Raw genomic sequence first — 19,957 nt, forward strand, 5'->3', positions numbered from 1 at the left:
TATTAATAATAACTAGTTGTGCGCCCTTGCATGATACCAATTTGGTTGTCGCAAATAGTTCGACTCGGGTTAATTTGTTTCTCTTCTTTTGAGATTATACCTCATATTACTGGTTATCACCGCAAATATCTTGTGTCAGATATTATCAACAACTCTACTAATCATATGGCTCTTATCATCGTTAAATGTGTGTATAATACGGTGGAGAATAAATTATGGTAAGTTAATATCTAACTCCTTTAAAATTCTAAGCTTATAAGGTTCCACGTTGAACGGTGATCCTCAAAGGAGAGAAAAAAGCGGAATTCACACATAAATTTCTCCCACAAAACATAAAACAAAAAAAAACATATACCAAATCCTAAGAATCAGTATTCTGTTTGGCTCATAAAACATAAAAGAAAAAAAAATCCTAAAAACAAACCCTAGGATATGCTTTGTTGGATAATGATGATACAAAGAAAACTTAGCGTCGACCAAGTCATGCAGTCGTTATCACATGTATATGATCTTTTCTCTCTTTTTTATACTTCCAAGAGAAAAAGAATACAAGAGAAATGGTGATGGTGTTGTTGCCATGGTCGATGGCAGTCCATGGCATCTCTCCATCTCTTTCTTACGCCTCTACAAAAAACAAAGAAAAAGAAGAAAAAAAACATCAACGCGTAAAGCTACAGCAAAGAAGGGTTATTGAACCCTTTCTTCTAAAATCCAGAAAAATATAATCCCCTTTCTTCTCCCTATTTTCATTGTTTTTTATCCGTTCTCCCTATTTTAGATGATACATAGAGCTGCAAGGTTTATTAATGGATTTTAACATGATGTAGTTTCTTTTATTGTTGTTGCTATTAATCAGTCATAGGGACTGATTGCTGTAAATGGTGGAGCTCGAGTCGCTTATGAAGATAAGTGGTTGTTGATTGAGAAAGAGGAGATGCTGCTGTTATCTGGTGGTAGTCGGGATTGTGAGTTCTAGATGGACAGAGTAAGTTTGGCATCATATATTTGTAGCGTCGACCAATGTACCCCCATGTTATTTTCTTTTTTTAATTACTTTTCCTAATAGTAGATTTATCTTTTCCTAATAGTGCTTGATGATATATTAGTTGTGGTATTCATTCGTTCTTAGTACTTTGGTTGCTTAAGCCATTTACAGAGTTACCAGCTGGGTTCAGATTTCATCCAACTGATGAAGAATTAGGCATGCACTATTTGTGCCGTAAATGTGCATCTTTACCAATTTCAGTTCCAATTATTGCTGATATTGACCTATACAAGTTTGATTCATGGCTACTCTCAGGTACATAAATCTGTTCATTTATCTTTAATCATGTTTTCTTAGGTGTTTTCAGCCTTTGGGATTCAGGCTTCGATAACTTAGGTAGAATATGAAATTGAATCTGTGGCAGGTATGGCACTGTAGGGTGAAAACCAGTGGTATTTCTTTTCTCCAATAGACAAGAAGTATCCTAAGGGTCTGGGTATTGGAAAGCTACCGGGGCGGATAAACCAATTGGGAAGCCAAAACCAGTTGGGATCAAAAAAGCTTTGGTGTTTTTTGAGGGGAAAGCGCCCAGAGGTGTGAAGATAGACTTGCCCCGGTGTAGACAGATAGGCGCGCGAGAAGAGTGGCAGCAACTCAAGGGTATGACTCTTTTATACTATTAACAGTTTATATTGGTGAGGTAACGAAATCCAAACTCTAACCCTACTTTCTATCTTTCTCACGATTTTATCATCACTCATGATATCTGATTTGTTTTCTTTTACTTCTGTCATTTTCTTATCTCTTTTCATGCATTTTTTTTGTTATTTTCTGTTCCAAATGCAATTGCAAAATACCGTTTTTTAGTGATTTCAAAATGGTTGATGACATTTAGATATGCTCTTATTTATTTTGCTCTCTCTATGACCTGTGAATTATTGTGTTAATGACATGTCTCACTTGCTTCTTTTCGAACGAAAGCTGTCATTGGCTTTCCTTTTGAGTCGCCGGCACACTAAATCGGGTATTTAAAAAAGCCTATTCTTCTTCTAAGGTTTGATCCCTCTCATTACTTACTTTCAGTATCAAAAAAAGAAAGAAATATAATGTATATCGTCTTTCTCTCAAATGACAAACTAATAAGTGTAAAAGGAGTCTGTACAAGGCTCTTTTGGCCGGAGTATATAATTATACTTTGGCACTTACTTAATTTAAGTGTTTTGGTTAAAAACTGAGCATTGTCGTCTCTTTGCCAACAGGTGAACTATATATAACCCTAGAACTATGCACAATGGATGAGTAGTTTGGTTAGCTAGATAAAACTTATTTCGGGGTGATCCAAAGTACGCAGAGCTTTGTCTTACTCATTACATATGTTAATGTTTTTCAGGTTGAGCTTCAACAAGAAGGTACGTAAATCAACAACGGTGGTACTTATTTGATTGGGTCTCTGTCTCATGGTGGCTGCCATCGGTTAAGTAATAACCACTTGCTTATTCATATAAATAGTTAACGCATGCTGTTGCATACAAAACTGAAAGCCCTAATCTCTTTTACAGGGCTTTCCTTTAATGTCCAACCAGAAATTTGTAGTGGCTTCGAAGATAGTTTGACCCTGGCAGTAACTGTATAGTCATTTGTTTGAATAATAACTGATTTGAAGTGATTTTGCAGGTTCATCAGGCTTGGTAAACAAAAATTCTTTAGAATGTTTACTCTTTGGTCCTCTAGATAAAGCTCTATTGTCAGGTGACACTTGAAATGGACTACGTATGTTATGCTTGCAGCTATTTAATTTGATTGTTTTTCGCATATCAAAGATGCCGTGTACCAGCACGTGGTTTCAGTTTTGTTGGATGCGTAGTGATTGGCGAAGCATATATATGGGCTTGGAAGCAATTCGTACGTAAATATGTTTTTTTAAGGTATGAAAGTTGGTGTAAGCGTAACACAAAAGAAGATAAACATTTCGAATTCGTGAGTAAGTCATTCGTACATAACTATGTTTACAACTTGCGCCATAAATAATTTTGAAGAAACCATGTCACACACTAATCTTATATTTGGTCTATGAACTATAAATTGTTGACAGATTTCTACAGTTCCATTTATTTCAAGGTCCTTGCAGTTCTTAGAGTCATCTAGGTGCAAAACATAAACTATGCTTTGTTTAGAATCAATAAAGATTTGTGTTTTTTTTTGTATGCAGCTACTACTGTATGTTCAGATACTAAAAATCGGTTATCCATCTGGCGCGTAGTACGGGAGCATGAGCAATTTTCAAGGGCAATAATTACAGCTGCCACCCTTTCAGAACTATCAGTTGTTCTTAAATACCTTTTTATTGTTGTGCACTTACAGATTAGGCTTTGTGCAGGTGTTTTGTCAATCCTGCTGCAGTTGTCAGAAGTGCAAAGTAAGTGGCAGAGAGTCTTACAGTAAACATTTGCCGTCTACCGTAATTAAGAATTGGATAGAGCTTCACTGCCAATAGAGCTTGGATTTTAAAGTTGGGATAACTTCTGATGTTATCTTTCTTTGTTTTCTTGCTGGAAGAAATTAGAGGGATCTCACTGTAGAGGTGAATATACTTTATGTCATTTTTTTATATGCTTCTTCATATTATAATTGTTTATATTTTTCATGGCAGTTCAAGAGCATGATGAGTAGGATATCTCAGAAGTAGTTTAGCGAGACCAGTGTTCATTTTGTTGTCAAATGGGAAAGTGCATATGAAGAATAGTTGACCCCTAACTAATCAAAACACATAATTTCTTAAGAATTATTATACTCTCATCAAGACACAACGTGAATTTCAGAGTTCTAGCAACTTTAATAAGATTACAAGAAATGGGGACTTGGGCGAAGCCGATGTAGGATCAGAATCTCGCACAGAAGAATATGCTTGCGAAATTATTAACAACACATCGCGAAGACATCGCGGGATGATTTCAGAAATGACATAACAAATGACATCAGCTTAAAAGTGAGAAAAGTATGATGATCGTGCAAAATTTAGGATGTTTGCGAAGTTAACATTTGTAAGTTTGCGAAAATACCGCAAGCCAGATCCGAAATTAAGGGAAATGTTAGTTGTACTCCACCATATATGAGTTGTCATCCATTATGTAAATACCTATATAAAGAGAAAGGCAAGAGAGAGAAAGGAGGATAATCAAAAAGAAAAAGGAGAGACACTCTTTGTGGGGAGACACACTTTGTAGAGAGACGTTTTGTAGAGAGAGAAAGGGAGGTCAACCTTCTCTTCTTCCCAAAAGACTAGATCTAGAGAGCTCCAAATACTCATTAATGGAGTCTCAATTGTAATCCATATGTAATTACAAACAATCATAGTGAAAATCCCTAACCCCGTGGATGTAGATCATATTGATCGAACCACGTAAATCTTGTGTCTTACTCCCTCCGTCCCACTATTAAGTGACCTAGTTCAAGTTTGCACAATTTTTAAGGCAAGCAAGGAGAAAAGTATTTTTAAGCACTTTTTACAATTATATCCTTATGGATAATAAATAGTGAAATTTTGAAATGATTTATCTCTCAAATTACACCACGGATGTTCTCAAACTTTGTACCATTGAAAAGCATTTTAAAACACCTACGTAACGAATATAAACATGACTATCAAATTATGCATATTTCTTATATTTCTTATAATCAATTAAAAAGATAATTTTAGAAATATCACCTTGTTTAGTGATATAGGTCACTTAATGGTGGGACAAAATCTAAAAGTAACTAGGTCACTTATTAGTGGGATGGAGGGAGTATTTTCTATTCTCATTATTTTTATCTTTATTTTCATATCAAATAAGTTTAGATGTAGAAATTATAGTCATGATAATACAAGGGGTGTGTTGTGGGATTTCCTGCAACCACATTTTGGCGCTAGAAACAGGGAGGAGTAAAGGATTTATCCCTCCTGTAGCTTGTTGGTTCAAGAAGTTTCCATGAAGATTAGCTATTGTTCATATTTTTCTAGATCTAAAAAGTTCAAGTTAAAAAATGGAAATTTCATGGAAGAAATCACACTTTCAGGGAGTAAACATCATCAACAATTCAAAGACATGAAAAGAGAGAGAAAAAAATTAGTTGTTGTGGTGAAATTTAAGGAAAAAATGGAAGTTTCAGTGGAAGATTTTCAAGTTCACGAGAAGAAACAAGGGAAAGACGAAGATAAGATAAGAGGCAGGCGCTGTAATTTTTGTCACAAACAGAAATTCACATAGATGGTTTAAGGTTGAGCGAACAACAAATAGGTCACGGGTTCGAATTCGCAGAGACACATATTTTTCATTTTCTTCTCATTTGCATGGAAGAATAAAAGAATAAGGAAAAAAGTTATGCGTCAATTTCGCAGAGAGGTTCTTGCACAATTGGTCCAGAGAGCAGTATGTGCGTTCGTGGTTGCAAGTTCGAATTCGCCTGCGAACATAATTTTCTTCTTTTTTACAGAGAGCGAAAAATGATAATTTCGCAATATTGTTTCATTATTTGGCAAACAAGAGGCAGCACAATTGGTCATCTGCGAAGTTAATGAGTTCATGGTCGTGTGATCAAGTCCCAACACATGCGTATTTTTCGCACATAAGAGAGTTGATGATATTTCGCAAAGAAGAAGCTTGCACAGTTGGTCAGGAGGCATGAATGCAAGCAGCAGGTCGCGGGATCAATTCTTGTTTCTCGCATGATTTGTTACGCGAAATTTATACAGAATTGCCTCTCACACAGTTGGAATTTGATTATTTCGCAAGAGAGGATTAGCACAGTTGGTATGGTGCAAGAAAATCCAAGAAGCAGGTCGAGGGTTCAAGTCTCACTTCTCACACTTATTTTTGTTGTGCGAAATTCATACATTTCACGGCATTTATTCACTTCTCTGACAACAATAGCGACTCACATGAAAGCTAAGTACCACTTTCCTTGAACATTTTACTTTTACAGAAAATAAAAGATTTTTGATTTGATTTACAAAAGGCGGTATAATCGCAGAATTACAGAAATTTCAGAATTACAAAGATTCCACAATTACAAAAGAAACCGAGAAAAATCTCGCACTTATCAATTTATATATTTCTCTTGAAAATTTGCTTTGTTTCAAATGAGAATGATATCTAACATGGAGAGTAGTAGGAGGCAAAATAAGACCTTCCATCAACAGGCTAGTAAGACCTTCCATCAACAGGCTGCATAAGACCTCATTAGGATCATTTCCATGAAAGATGTTTATCGGATGAGACGAAACAAGTTATACAAAGGAAATCAAAACAAAGAAAAACGATTTGAACTTGCAATTAAATGAAATTTTTTGATAAAAGAAATGTATTACAAAGATTTCACAACTACAAAGATTTCAGAATTACAATGTATTAGAATTTTTCTTGAATATTTATTTTGCTTCAAATGATATAATATTATGAGAATGAAAGAACGAATGAAAGGGATGACAGAAATGAAAGAATGAATGAAAGAGATGACAGAAATGAAAAGATGAATGAGAGAATAAAGAGACGCGAACATTTCGCTGAAACAAAGAGACGCGAACATTTCGCAGAAACGCGAATAAAATTTCGCAGATAGAGGCGAACCTTTATGGCGTACACCCTAGTTCGCGAATAAAATTTCGCTAGAGGCAAATGTAAGACCTAAAGTACGTCATAGAAGGGGGTACCTGTTGCATGACTCAGCGAAAAGGTTACACCGCCCCTGGAACCTGAGTCATGGAGATTTGGGGTCAATAAAGCCCATCCAAGAGAGGTACCTTGGATTTTCAACCTAAGCTTTTGCTTTAGGTTGGACGACTAGGGGTCTCTTCTAAGGAGTGCAGAATCTGATCAAGGAGCCGAGGTACACGCTTGAGTCAAGAGTGCCAGGGGCGTCTGGAGCGTACCTTGCCATTCTTGACAAGTCTTGGATTATACTGCACTCGGCCCGAAGAAAACCCCACTTAGGGTGCAGTCTCGTAAACATAAGCCCTATAGGTAAAAGGGACAAGAGGCTGCGAAAAAAACTGGTTGTTGTTAAGACCGGATGGGAGGAGCTAACCTTGTATGGTAGAAGTACGCCTCCTTGAAGGGGAAACCAGGGGGGAGATTAGGGCGGCACCCTCCATTAGGGAGCTGATAAGTGTCTTAAGACGCAAATGTCATGAGGCTTTTTACTCGCAAGGGTATTAATACTTGTCATATTTGTGCGACAATCCTGAAGAGGCAATAATACTAGAGAAAAAGATAAGACGAGATCAATGGGTCATTACATGAAAGTGTAAAGACGTCCTGCGATTTCGTCGCAAGACGACAATGTCATGGGGATTTATTTTCGCAAGAATATTTAGGCATGTCATATTGTTGCAACAATCCTGAAGAGGCAATAATACAAAAGAAAAAGTTAAGGCAATATCAATGGGTTTTTGCATGAAAGTGCAAAGATGTCCTGCGATTTTGTCGCAATGACAAGAGGTGGAAAAATAAGACCTTTAACTAGGAAGGCAAAATAAGACCACATAAGAAAATGAGTAAGCAAGTAAGCTTGCGAGAATGATTATATGTAAGCAAACAAGCTTGCGAGTATGTACATGGAAATGAAACTGAGGCAGTGAAAATGCCGCAGACTTGATATTATGATCATACTGTTATGAGATACTAATAGTGCAGGAAAGAGGGAAGATGAAAAACAAGTAAGAACTTGTGAAGAACAATAACTACATGAAGAAGAATGCATACACTAAAGAAAAAGGCAGAGAAATGAAGAATAGAAGCAATTTAGAGCTACATCAATTTTAGACGGAAAAATGAGCTAAGTAACACAAACATTAACTATACATTGCAATAGATAAGCATTCTCATCATACAAGCATCATACTCGCATCATAAAAGCATTGCATAAGCATTTCATGGCATAAACATCGCATACACATTTCATAACATAATCATCACATAAGCATTATATTCGCATAAGTACTTTACAAAACTGTACAGAATAATATTGCAAAATTTCGCAATAATATCGCAGAATTTAGCAGAATTATTCAGGATTATTCAGAATTTCACAGGATTATTCAAGAATTTCGCAAGATTATTCAGAACTTCACAGAATGATTCAGAATTTCGCAGAATGATTCAAAATTTCGTAGAATGTTTCAGAATTTCGCAGAATATGATTCTTCCGAATGATGTGATTATCTCGCTCAATTATTTCGCAAAATTATAAGCAACTTGAAGAGATTATACTATTGCACGAGCACAAAACATGAGACAGAGGCAAAGATAAGAATAAGGAAACAATTCGCACATTCAACATTTTCTCAAGGATTCTACCCTCATAGATAAAGAACAGAGGCAACTATGGATTACCAAGAAAACATTTTATGTTCTTTATCTCCTCGGCAGAATCATTCCCAAAGTGGACGTTCGCTAATGAACAATAAGAATCCTCACCAAAAATGGAGTAATAATTTCGCACGAATAGAGGCAATACTTATCATTCAAGGACAAATACTTCTTATTTACTTCGCAGAGTTCTTCTTATATTTCGAGGATTAAGTACTTTTTATACTTCATCAAGGATACTTCATACTTCGCATACTTTAAGGGTTGATACTTCTTATTTACTTCGCAACGTTCCAGAACTTCACAAAAGAATAGAGGCAAGTACGTACGCTCGTTCCTCCAACAACTACAACAAGGTGGATTTTTTCTTAAAGATCGCTTTTCAAGCAATATTCAAGAAAAAAGAGGCAAGATGTAGGATCAGAATCTCGCACAGAAGAATATGCTTGCGAAATTATTAACAACACATCGCGAAGACATCGCAGGATGATTCCATAAATGACATAACAGATGACATCAGCTTAAACGTGAGAAAAGTATGATGATCGTGTGAAATTTAGGATGTTTGCGAAGTTAGCATTTGTAAGTTTGCGAAAATACCGCAAGCCAGATCCGAAATTAGGGGAAATGTTAGTTGTATCCCACCATATATGAGTTGTCATCCATTATGTAAATACCTATATAAAGAGAAAGGCAAGAGAGAGAAAGGAGGATAATCAAAAAGAAAAAGGAGAGACACACTTTGTAGAGAGACACGTTTTGTAGAGAGAGAAAGGGAGGTTAACCTTCTCTTTTGTATTCATCTTCTTCCCCAAAAACCATATCTAGAGAGCTCCAAATACTCATTAATGGAGTCTCAATTGTAATCCATATGTAATTACAAACAATCATAGTGAAGATCTCTAACCCCGTGGATGTGATCATATTGATCGAACCACATAAATCTTGTGTCTTATTTTTTATCTTTATTTTTATATCAAATAAGTTTAGATCTAGAAATTATAGTCATGATAATACAAGGGGTGTGTTGTGGGATTTCCTGCAACTACAGCCGAGCTTTACCAAATCAAATGGGGACTGGGGCGAGGCGAAGCCGAGCTTTACCAAATCATATCAGGACTGGGGCGAGGCGAAGCCGAGCTTTACCAAATCATATCAGGACTGGGGCGAGGCGAAGCCGAACTTTACCAAATACAAAATATGGTTCCAAGAAAGAGGCATTGATGCATTGTATTTGTAGTTTGTAGTTGTAGATTGAATTGGTGAACCAAGTTTGAGAAACTGCCCGGGCGTAGCACAGGCACAAAATCTAGTTGATTTTAAAGCTCAAGCTTCATAGAGAATGGGATACTATATTTGGATGCATAACAGGTAGAACTACCAATTGTTGTATAATTGACGAAGAATCAAATGGCTGGGAGTTTCTAAGTTGAGCTCCGCATATTGGTAAATCAGGAAAAGATATTAAATTTTGTATTTAGGGATATTCACTCAGTTTAAAGCGAACTACTAAAATTATAAGAGAGTATAAATTGCATTTGACAACCTCTTTTTATAAATAGTGGTACCTATATTCTAAAATAGTAACAAAATTCCAAAACCAATCAACCATATCTTCTTCTGAAACCTAACTATCCAACTCATGAACTCACCAATTTCCTAACCCCTAATTTATCAAAAAAAAAAAGAAGAACTTAAACACATGTTTGATAAAAATTAATATCCTCACTCCAATTGATCGGTATCATATTATAACATCCAATTTTTCTTAACCATATTCCGTCAAAGAGCATCTGAAATCTTAAATATAAGTTTAGAGGCATTTGGATTTGAAAATCAAAACTATTTTCTTTACCTGCATTAAGTTCTTGCTTATTACATCTACTCTTTCTTCGTCTTCCTTTGTTTAATTGGCAGTATATGAGACAGATGATAATTTCACGGTGCTAAATTTGAATTATTAAAATTTGTAAAAGGTATAAGATTTGAGTTGGGTTTATGATGAAACAAGCTTTGGTTTAAAAGAATTGAAGGATATAAGGGTAATTTGAGTACTAAATCTAACATGTGTTAAATTTTTCCACGTGTACACTGCTGCTGAGTCAGCTAACTAGGAAATGGACTGCAACGTAACGATTGGAGGTATCGTTAATCAGAAATCTCTATGAAGATAATGCAAATCAGAGATCTTTATAGGGGAGGAAAAGCAAAATCCCCCTACACTTTTAAAATTTCCTTTAAAGCTTATGTTACTGGTTATAGATTTTAAAAAGGTCTTCTAAAGTTTGTTTTACTTGTTGTCAACTTTAAAATTCAGAGACTTTGCATAGTTACCTATTTTCAAGACTTTAAGTGATTTTTGTGTATGTATTTTCCTTGATGAAAGTCTTGCAGAATATGTAAGATTTTGGAAGATTCCAAAAAAGGGGTTGGAACTCAGCTTGTGGCTACGCTCCCATTCAATTCTTGTAAACTTCTTCCACCAATGATTAATGGAAAAAAAATTAAAAAAATTTATTTTTCTCTTTTATTTTATTTTATAAATATACAATATATAAAAAACCCATATCATAAATGCATATGATTAAACAATTTTTAATTTTAATTGTTATGTACAAATGTTAATAATAAAAATTTTATTATTACTATTTATTGCATTTTATGCAACAAAAGAAAGGTTTTATAAATGTAGCAATGTTTCTTTATTTAGTTGAACTTAGTATTATGGCAAATTTTTATATTTGTATTTATCATGTCAGTTTTTATTCAATTCTTTAGATTTCCATAGATTTTTATATCGTACTGGTTTTTACAACTCTTCCGGAATCTACGAATCTCTGTAAGATATTAGATAATTCTGCCTCACTACGGAAGATTTTTCCATGTTCTTCAAAATTTTCGTAAAGTTAATATTTTTATGACTCTGTTTAAATTTCTACAATTCAAGATGCAGTTCATTCAATAATTGCCTTTGGGTTCCGAACTCAATATGTGCAAGGAGCGATGTTCTTCGCATGGTCTCGATCATTTACATGGACCCACTTTTCGTGGAATTTATGGGAATTTAATGATCTATAATCGTCCCTTAGTATTAATTGAGTGAACTCCACTAAAGGGGGGCTAATCATGGCTATAACTACCCCTTTTTCTTATAAAACCTTAATATATTAGGAATTTACCACTGAGCCAAATAAAATTCATTAGTTAGTCCTCTAGGTCACTAAGCTAGTCCACTGGATCCAAGTAATTTAGTCCACCAAAGCCCAAATATCCACCTTTCAAAATGGAAGAATCTACTGGTGATTTCATTTGCAGAGTAAGAAAAAGAGAAAAAGAGAGAGGCTGAGACGGGATGTTTAAGGGAATGAAATATTTTGTCCATCTTTTTTATTAGTTTAGTTTATCTAGTCAAGTAGTTTAGGACTAGTCCGCAAATAGAAAATGTTATGTTCCTGGCCCACTTACCCTTTTTTGATAACTTAGATCAATGCTTTTTTTTTTTGGCATTTTATCACCGTGAAAAAAATATAATTAGTGAGAATTTAATTCTTTTGCACTCTAAGCTTTCATTTACAACTAATCCATTGTTGTTGGTATTTAGTTTCTTTGCTACTTTCTTCCATTGTTGTTGTTCATTTGATGATGACCTCGATTCTTCACCATTCTTCTAAATCATTATTGACATGAGGCCGTTGTTTATTTGTTATGGGGACCGGCTCACAGTTGCTCACTAATTATGCGATCCTTTAAAAAAAAAAAACTGTTTTGACGTTGGGCCACCTTGGTTACTATTGGCGGTTCAGTGTAACTTTTTTGAACCCCTAGTTTGAAGTCCCGGTTCTAACACAGCCCCTTCTGCTTCCATACTTGAACTCCCAGCTCCATCAAAATCAACAAAATTATCAAAACCCTAATCCCAAACTATCAAAATCTTGATATACAATCCCCCTATATCCAAATCCTTATTCCAAAAATACCAATACCTCAAAAACTTCTTACCTCAAATTTATCAAATTGCTGAAAACCTTCGCCTTGATCAAAATCTTGACCTCCAAAACCCCAATAAAAAAGATATCCGACCCCAAAATTGATTAAAAGAACGTAAAAACCCTTATACCTTAGCCCTAATTTACCCCAATTCCTATGATATCCCAAGAAACTCAAATCCAAATTAAAAAGTGAAGAGAGAAAATTAATGCTGAAGAAATGGATGAATGAGAAAAGACAAAAATGTATTAAGTTGAGAATTTAGGAGGAAGAAATTGTTAGCTTCTCCCAGGAGAGTAACTTCGTTTTCACTATACACAAATCACCATTGGAAAGTAACAAATCCTCAAACAGGAAAATGGAAAGGTTGATTGATTATATGTTCTTTCTTTGGCTTCTCTCATGATGGGGTAATGACAGCGGATAATTAAGAAGAGGTATAGATGTCTCTAGTGTTTGTCGTTTTTGTGAGGAAGACGATGAATCGAGTTCACACTTGTTTTATGGTTGTTGGAGAATCCAGAGAATATGGGATTACTTTGTTAAAGGGTGCCGCTTTGGATGGTCACAAGACCCTAGTATCATTACATTTATGAAGACTTGGAAGTTTAATTGGGGAGACGAAATACTTGGTCGAATATGGAATAACATCCCAATTGCTATATGGTGGTGTATATGGAAAGAGCGAAATTCAAAAACCTTTGATAACAAAAAGAAAACTTTGGCAAGCCTCATTAGAGATATCAAATTTACAAGCATTCTTTTGGGCCGAATTGAACACAAGAATATTAGGGCTTACAACAAATATTGTGATTTCTTTATGGGATTCATTTTACCGCCCTCCGTACTTTTCTGTGTTTTTTTTACTAGGGTAGCCGAATCCCCTTTCGGTTCCCGTTTTTTTGTTCGGTTGTAATCATTGGGTTAAGGTATCCCCTTAAGTGCATTTTTTCAATGAAACTTATTTTTGACCGGTCAAAAAAAAAACAACGTTGTTTAACACATTTGATTAGATTATAAAGAGTGATTCAGTGGTTATTTTAGAAGCCTATTATAGGGGCTCCAAGTTTTTGGTTTTGAGGGCTCCTATAGATTCAAGTCCCCAAATATGGATAAGGAGAATTTCACCCATAACAAAAATACAAAGATATTCTTTAATTATATTTATTACCACCTTATTACCTTAAATAATTAACCTAAAGCTAAAAACTAAACCTAATCAATATTGCCTCTTCTTCTCTTCTTTTTCTCCATCTTATTTTCTTTTTTATTTTTTTTTTTATTTTTTTTTGTTGTTCTTCAACGACGATTAATCATCGTTCTCCGCAAGTAATTACTTCAATTAGGTACGAATCAAAAACCCATCCTTTTTATTGCTATTGATCGCATCAGTAGGTTGGATTTGATCAAATTAGGTATTTTGAAATAGTTTCAGAATTACATGCGGTTGGGAAAATATAAACTCCCAACCATATTTGAACCTGGGTTTTTTTACGGTTGGGAGTTCCAACAGTATATGGTAGTTACGGTTGGAAAAATATAAACTTCCAACCGTATTTTAACCTGTGATTTTTTTACGGCTGGGAACGTATATATGGTAGTTACGGTTGGGAAAATTGGAGACTCCCAAACCGAATGTTAAATTTAAAAAAATAACGGTCCACGAGTTATAACCCCAAAGGTGTCACTATCCATCCACAAAAAACCCATCAAAACAAAAGTAACATAAAAACCAAAAAAAAAAAACAAAAGTAATGAAACCAATTTTGGTTTCATCATAAAATTTGATGAAACCAATTTTGAAATTTGAGATTTTTGTATCAAATTTTAAAAATTTGGGGTTTTTGTATCAATTTTGTTTAAGATGGAGTTTTAATGGATCCCAACATTTGAACAGAGTTTTTATACCACAGGCTTGGTCACCTTGGGTTTTTATAACTAGTTCTGAAAAAATATATTGATTTTGATTTTGATTTTCAAACACGAACTATAAATTAATCTAACTTAATCGGTAATCATACTTAATTTAGTTAATCTAATTATTAGCACTAACTAATGGAAGATATTACCATTAACAAAATTAATAGTTCAAGCGGTTTTGTTGAATACTATTTCTAAAAACCAAAAGTTGCTTCTTATTTTATTGCATGGGGTACGTTTTTTTATTGAAAACTACGAGATTGATGGAGGGACATTTCATTCAATATATCTGATTTTAACAGAGATTTTCACTTATCATTCTTTTCTGAACATGTATTTCAATCGATGGTAATCACTTAAAAACAAAACAAAAATGAAACTCTTGAACTATTTAATGATCAAGAGAAAATTTGATTCTGTCTGTGGAAGAGAGCACCAGCTAGGTTACATTGATCTCTTCCCATTCCCAGAGGAACATATTCCGCATGTATAGGTGCTGCTTTGAGTACATGAACACCATTATCTAATCCAGCTCTTATTGGGTGCTTCTAACAAGGGAAACAAGTTCAATATTTTCTTCGTCCTGCATTTTTACACTTTCTTTTGTCTTCAAAAGTTCAATAGGAAGGATTGGCGAAGATGGATCACTTTTAGGCACCAAAAATAACAGAATCAGTGGAGATAATCTCATGATATTACGGATCAAAATGGCCAACCAGAGATTGTCGAAGTTCAGTCTTGTAACTTTCAAGAAATGAAGTAGAAATCCTCCTCCCCATGTGGATGTGAAAATACCAACATTATCAATCGACATCAACAAAGCAAAGAAAGTACCTTCTATACCAGGAGGACATAGTTTCGTACTAAGTACGAGAAGAGGCATCCATTTTAAGCGACCAGTCATTTGAGAAACACCTTCATCAATCACAACAAAAAAGTCATCCGGGATCCCAAATGCCAAGTTCAACCGCAAAAGCAATATCAAATCTAGCATTCCTGATAAAGCATAAAGCAGTTGAGTCCAGAAAAGTAAGCCCCGAAATTCGTAGTCCTTGAAAACTTTTTGGTAGAGCAATACACCTAGAAGGGAACCTACTGAGCCGAAAGAAAAAATGAACCCAACATTCTCCTGCATTAAGTGTGAGAACCAGAGCCACGCTTAAAAGTTAAGAAGTATAAATCATTTGCTACATTTTTGAGCAAAGACAATAAGAGAGAGAAAAGTACCTCAGAGAAGGCTGGACCTGCTTTCGGGTCTGTGTACCAATAGAACATTCCTTCATGGATATTCAAGCTTAATGCAAGTGACAAGTACATATACAAACATGGCCTCCATACAGCTCCACATCTTAAGGTTGTGAACATAGACTTATTGGCATCGACGAGTTTCCGGTAAACCTGAGATACAATTTGAAGTATTTACATGATGAAGCAAACTGGACTTCACTTTGGCAAAATTATACTTAATTGCATCTGTTCCCAATATTTTCAAATATATTTTGTATACCCTCTCGGACACAAATTAAATGATGTTGACCAACCAAAAAGCACCAGAAAGCTAATTTAATCTTACATCAAAATGATCAACCTAATTCTCGCTTTCTGTTTTTTCTAGTTTTAGCACGAACAATCAATAATCAGAATCACATAAAGAGACCTCCTCACAATCTCAATGTCCTACAGTTTAATAGCAAATTTTTTTTTGAGAAAAAAAGGATTGAATTAAAAAGAAAATGTTATGTACAATATACATATAGAACATGAATTATTAAGAAGGCATTTGCTAAAGTTTAAAAAGGCAGGTTCGTCTTATTTTTTGAATTGCCGAGGCATGAATTATTAGCCTAAAAAATAGGATACATATAGAACATGGAAATAAAAAATCGCAAAATCCATACTTCTTTTACTGAGCTTCTGATTGCCCCATTGGATATACTGTATGTGACAATTGACATCTTAATATTTTCTAGAATTCCAGGAGGTGGTGGATAAATTACCTGTGTGTAGGAGAAACTGGGAATGTGGGGCTCATCCAGCACCATTCCAACCAAAAAGACGAGTGAAGCTGGGATACACAACACACCAAACACACCCTATGATGAAAACACAATTTATCAGGCAAGGTACTCGTTGAAAAACATTAGGAGAAACCCACAAGTGTGGAGAAGCTAACCTTAGGGCCTATTAGGTGAACAAGAAAGCCACTTATTGAAAATCCCAAAAGTGCTCCTATTGAAGAGCATAGTCCACATAAGCTTTGTATATCGGCCGCCAGAGAAGGATGTATTATACTGTTCTGAGCCGCACAGGCATCAAGCGTCACATCAGCTATAGCTGCACCAGCACTTCCAGCAGTGAAAGACAATAAAGCAAACACTATATGCAATTGTTCGTGCAGTGATACCAAGAGCATTGAGAACACACCAAGGATACCTGAAACATTAAGAAAGAAACCGTTAAATTCAACATCGAAATAGAAGGTGGAATATGTGGACTTATGAACTCAGGTGACAAGAATGATTTTTTTTCTTTTTTGGTTGTTAGCAAGTTAGTACAAGGTATTCGTTCTCAAGCCTAGCGAGGTAAATATTGTGCTCCCAAGTATCTCACTGGTAGTGAAACACGCAATTAATCGGAAAATCCGACACACAGTCCTTACAAAACATGTCATTTTTATACAGGTGGATCAAAAGAGCAAACTATTACAGAATTAACCCTACTACTGCTCAAATTACTAACTACTATATATATCCTGCTACCTGATATTGATTTTTTTTTTTCGTAATATCTAAGACAAGCAATTGAGGAGTGTCTGAGGATCACTTACTGTTTGAAAGCCCTAAGAAATGCTAAGACATTGAAGCCACCATGATAGGGCAACAGAATTTGAGGATGACTAGTACACTTATTTTCTTACTAGTTTGTACTTTGTCGCATCCTAAACTTCAGTAGATACAGTAATCAACCAAACTCCCGTTGCCTATAGATTCAACTAGAGCTAGAGTACAAAGGGCATCACTATTACAGCGACATTAAGTTTTGTGTAGGAACATACAAGTTTACAGAAATCCAATAGTAGTTTCCAAGCACGAATAGAGGTTCTTTTAAAGACCTAATAATTGGCGTACGTGAGGGTGATGTATTACAGTATCGCAGCAATTCACCAAGATAGCCTCCTAACTATGATGGCTTCCCTTATCAACAATATATGACGTAGATTTTTCAGGGGGGGCATTTTATCCTTCGAAAGCTTAAATAAGGGTGAACCCTGACACTATAAATGTGTCTTCTTCATAAGAGGAGAAACTCCATCTCATGTACCAACTTCAATCCAACACAAACTATTGCATGTTATGTTATATACTCGTTCAAAAATTTGTGGAACTAAAAGATTCCAGGTTAGGGGTTGCCAAATTTGCTTTAAGCCTTTAACAGATGAAAGTGCAATAATCGTAGCAGCAGCGGTCATACTATATGGAATGACTTCCAGCTTTTCACCCTTATCAGAATATCATCCCAAAGGACTAGCAATCTCAAATAAAAAAACAAACAACAAGAGCATTTATATGATGAAATACACTTCTGCATTCTATTTACAATTTACTAATTTTTATCCATCCTTTTTATTTTTTGCAGGACAGAAACCTGCATAGTCAGATATAAAAACTAGTACCACCAAGAACAGACACATCAGATAAGAACTAGATTTATCATCAGACAGAAACCTTAATTAGAGCCATCCTCAATTGCTATAACTAGCTATTGGACAACATCGCCATCTGCTATAACCAGCTATTGGACAACATCGCCATCTGAAATGGTCAGAAAATTTAAATTTAACTTGGCAGCAGTTGAAACCTGACCCATCACAGACGATGTTTTAGAAACCTAGTTCAAAAATGAGTATCTCTACATATCTCTACTAAAACTGTGTGTGATGTTCTACTGGTTCAAAGCAATCACAAGAAATCAACCCTTTTGCATATCTAGTTTAAGCTTTAAACCCCTTACTAAGTTTTAGGGATGTTTGCACTATCCTTGCTCACAAACCAAAGCTATTTATAACCAAACATAAAAAAAAAAAAATCAAATGGTTTACATACTCAAGAAAGTTTTAGACAGTCTTGTGTAACATCTTAATACGAATTACCAGCTATATAAACAAAATTGTGGGCTATGAATATCGTACCAGCTATTATGAAATAAGGCCGTCTTCGGTACCCGAAAATGGGAATAACATCAGTTAGAAGACCCCAAAGAGGCTTGACCATCCAAGGAACGGAAGTAATTCCAGAATAAATTTGTGATTCAGATGGTTCAACTTTCTGAACATCTTTCCAGTAATAGTCTGAAGCCACTTTACCAATACCACCACCTAAACCCTGACTGATTCCATAAACAACAACAACTCCGAATACAAAACTCCAATGTGTGTCTTTGGCAATCATTCTAAACCAATCTCTAGGCTCTGAAAGTAAACCACATAACCCCTTTTTAGGTTCCGTCTCTTCATATACTTTACCATTTACTGCAAGGCACTCTTCCTGAGCCTTACCCTTAACTATAGGGCTCTCTTCTTCCTCCATCATTTTAAGTTTCTGAAAGAACTTAATTTACAATCAAACCAACTATGGGTCTCTCATAGTTGATGCAAATGCCTGATTAAAAAAAACAGGAATTCTCAACTACTCATTTCAAATCATAGCATTTTCTGAAAAGGGTGTCTCAAACTTGGAAGAAATTGTATAAACGGAAATCAAAAGTGGTTTTTTCTGTTTTCAGTTGAAACTCAATAAAGTCGACTGTAAAAAATGTGATGAAAACTCAATAAGACTGAGATTTGATTAGTGTATATTGAAGGTTAGACTTTAAACTCCTCAATATGAGTTAAAAACAGAATGTATCTAAGAGATCAGAGGAGAAGTAGAACCTGGAAATGGAAAAGGAATTGTCTGGGGACTATGTGAATGAAGTATAAAGGAAAAAGGTAGAGTATAATTATTTTGACCACCGAAAACTGAATTCTTTTTTTTTTTTGATAGGAAATAAAACATATATTAAAATTTAAACCATTACATTCGAGTTATCCTTTTCCAGCTTCCCAAAGCAGAAAAATTGGAGGATTTTCATAATAGCTACCGTCACCAAGAGACCTAATTTTTTTTGTTAGGGTATCCGCTACTTCATTAGCTTCTCTCTTGCCATGTTCACAAGACCAAAATTCAAAGTTTTTCATAATAGAAATGCATTCCTGAACAACACTATTTGTTGTCCATTTTATTGAACCTAAATCACCATTAATGGCATTCACTACATTACTGCAGTCGTCTTCAATTTCCAAAAATTGGATGTTTTTTGCTTTATCCCACTTCAGTGCCTCAAGAGCATCTACAGTTTCTGCTTGCTCCTCATCTACTGCAAATGTTTTCCCGCCTTTTGCTCCATTGAATGAACCTGTATCAGAACGCAATATAAGTCCATATCCCATAGGTTGTTTATCTGTGATAAATGAAGCATCAAAGTTAAGCTTCAAATAATCTTTAGCAGGGAATTTCCAGTAAATATTTCTGGAAGCAGAACTATTCACAGGTATAGATCTAATAGCATCTTCACAGTCATTAATGTATTCCTTAACCGTGGCTATGAATTCAGAAGGGTTGAGCTGTTTGTTGTCAAAGGCAGCAGCACATCTATACTTCCATATCCACCAAAGAACACA

At 35.1% G+C, this 19,957-nt stretch overlaps 1 protein-coding gene and 1 long non-coding RNA gene across 9 annotated transcripts; one reads left to right on the top strand and one right to left on the bottom strand.

The window, feature by feature from the left end:
* Nucleotides 1-410: 410 nt before the first annotated feature.
* Nucleotides 411-4,343, top strand: LOC113297848. 8 transcript variants are annotated; one of them, XR_003333782.1, is made up of 6 exons: nt 411-1,300; nt 1,410-2,039; nt 2,376-2,458; nt 2,660-2,966; nt 3,195-3,566; nt 3,636-3,999. It is a non-coding gene; the product is annotated as an uncharacterized LOC113297848 (long non-coding RNA). The 8 variants fall into 8 exon arrangements; XR_003333777.1 differs by having other exon boundaries at nt 1,410-1,645; nt 1,967-2,039; nt 2,376-2,966; XR_003333780.1 differs by having other exon boundaries at nt 411-985; nt 1,147-1,300; nt 2,376-2,966.
* Nucleotides 4,344-14,498: 10,155 nt separating this feature from the next.
* On the bottom strand, nt 14,499-19,408 carry LOC113297850 (probable folate-biopterin transporter 2). The gene is made up of 5 exons (XM_026546422.1): nt 18,428-19,408; nt 16,412-16,671; nt 16,236-16,331; nt 15,466-15,636; nt 14,499-15,367 (listed from the first exon to the last, which is right to left on the bottom strand). The coding sequence occupies exons 1-5, from the start codon at nt 18,825-18,827 to the stop codon at nt 14,774-14,776; spliced, it is 1,521 nt and encodes a 506-aa protein (XP_026402207.1). The 5' UTR covers nt 18,828-19,408; the 3' UTR covers nt 14,499-14,773.
* Between the last annotated feature and the right edge of the window lie 549 nt (nt 19,409-19,957).

This window comes from Papaver somniferum, chromosome 7 (genome assembly GCF_003573695.1).
Source record: "Papaver somniferum cultivar HN1 chromosome 7, ASM357369v1, whole genome shotgun sequence".
Classification (NCBI taxonomy): domain Eukaryota; kingdom Viridiplantae; phylum Streptophyta; class Magnoliopsida; order Ranunculales; family Papaveraceae; genus Papaver; species Papaver somniferum.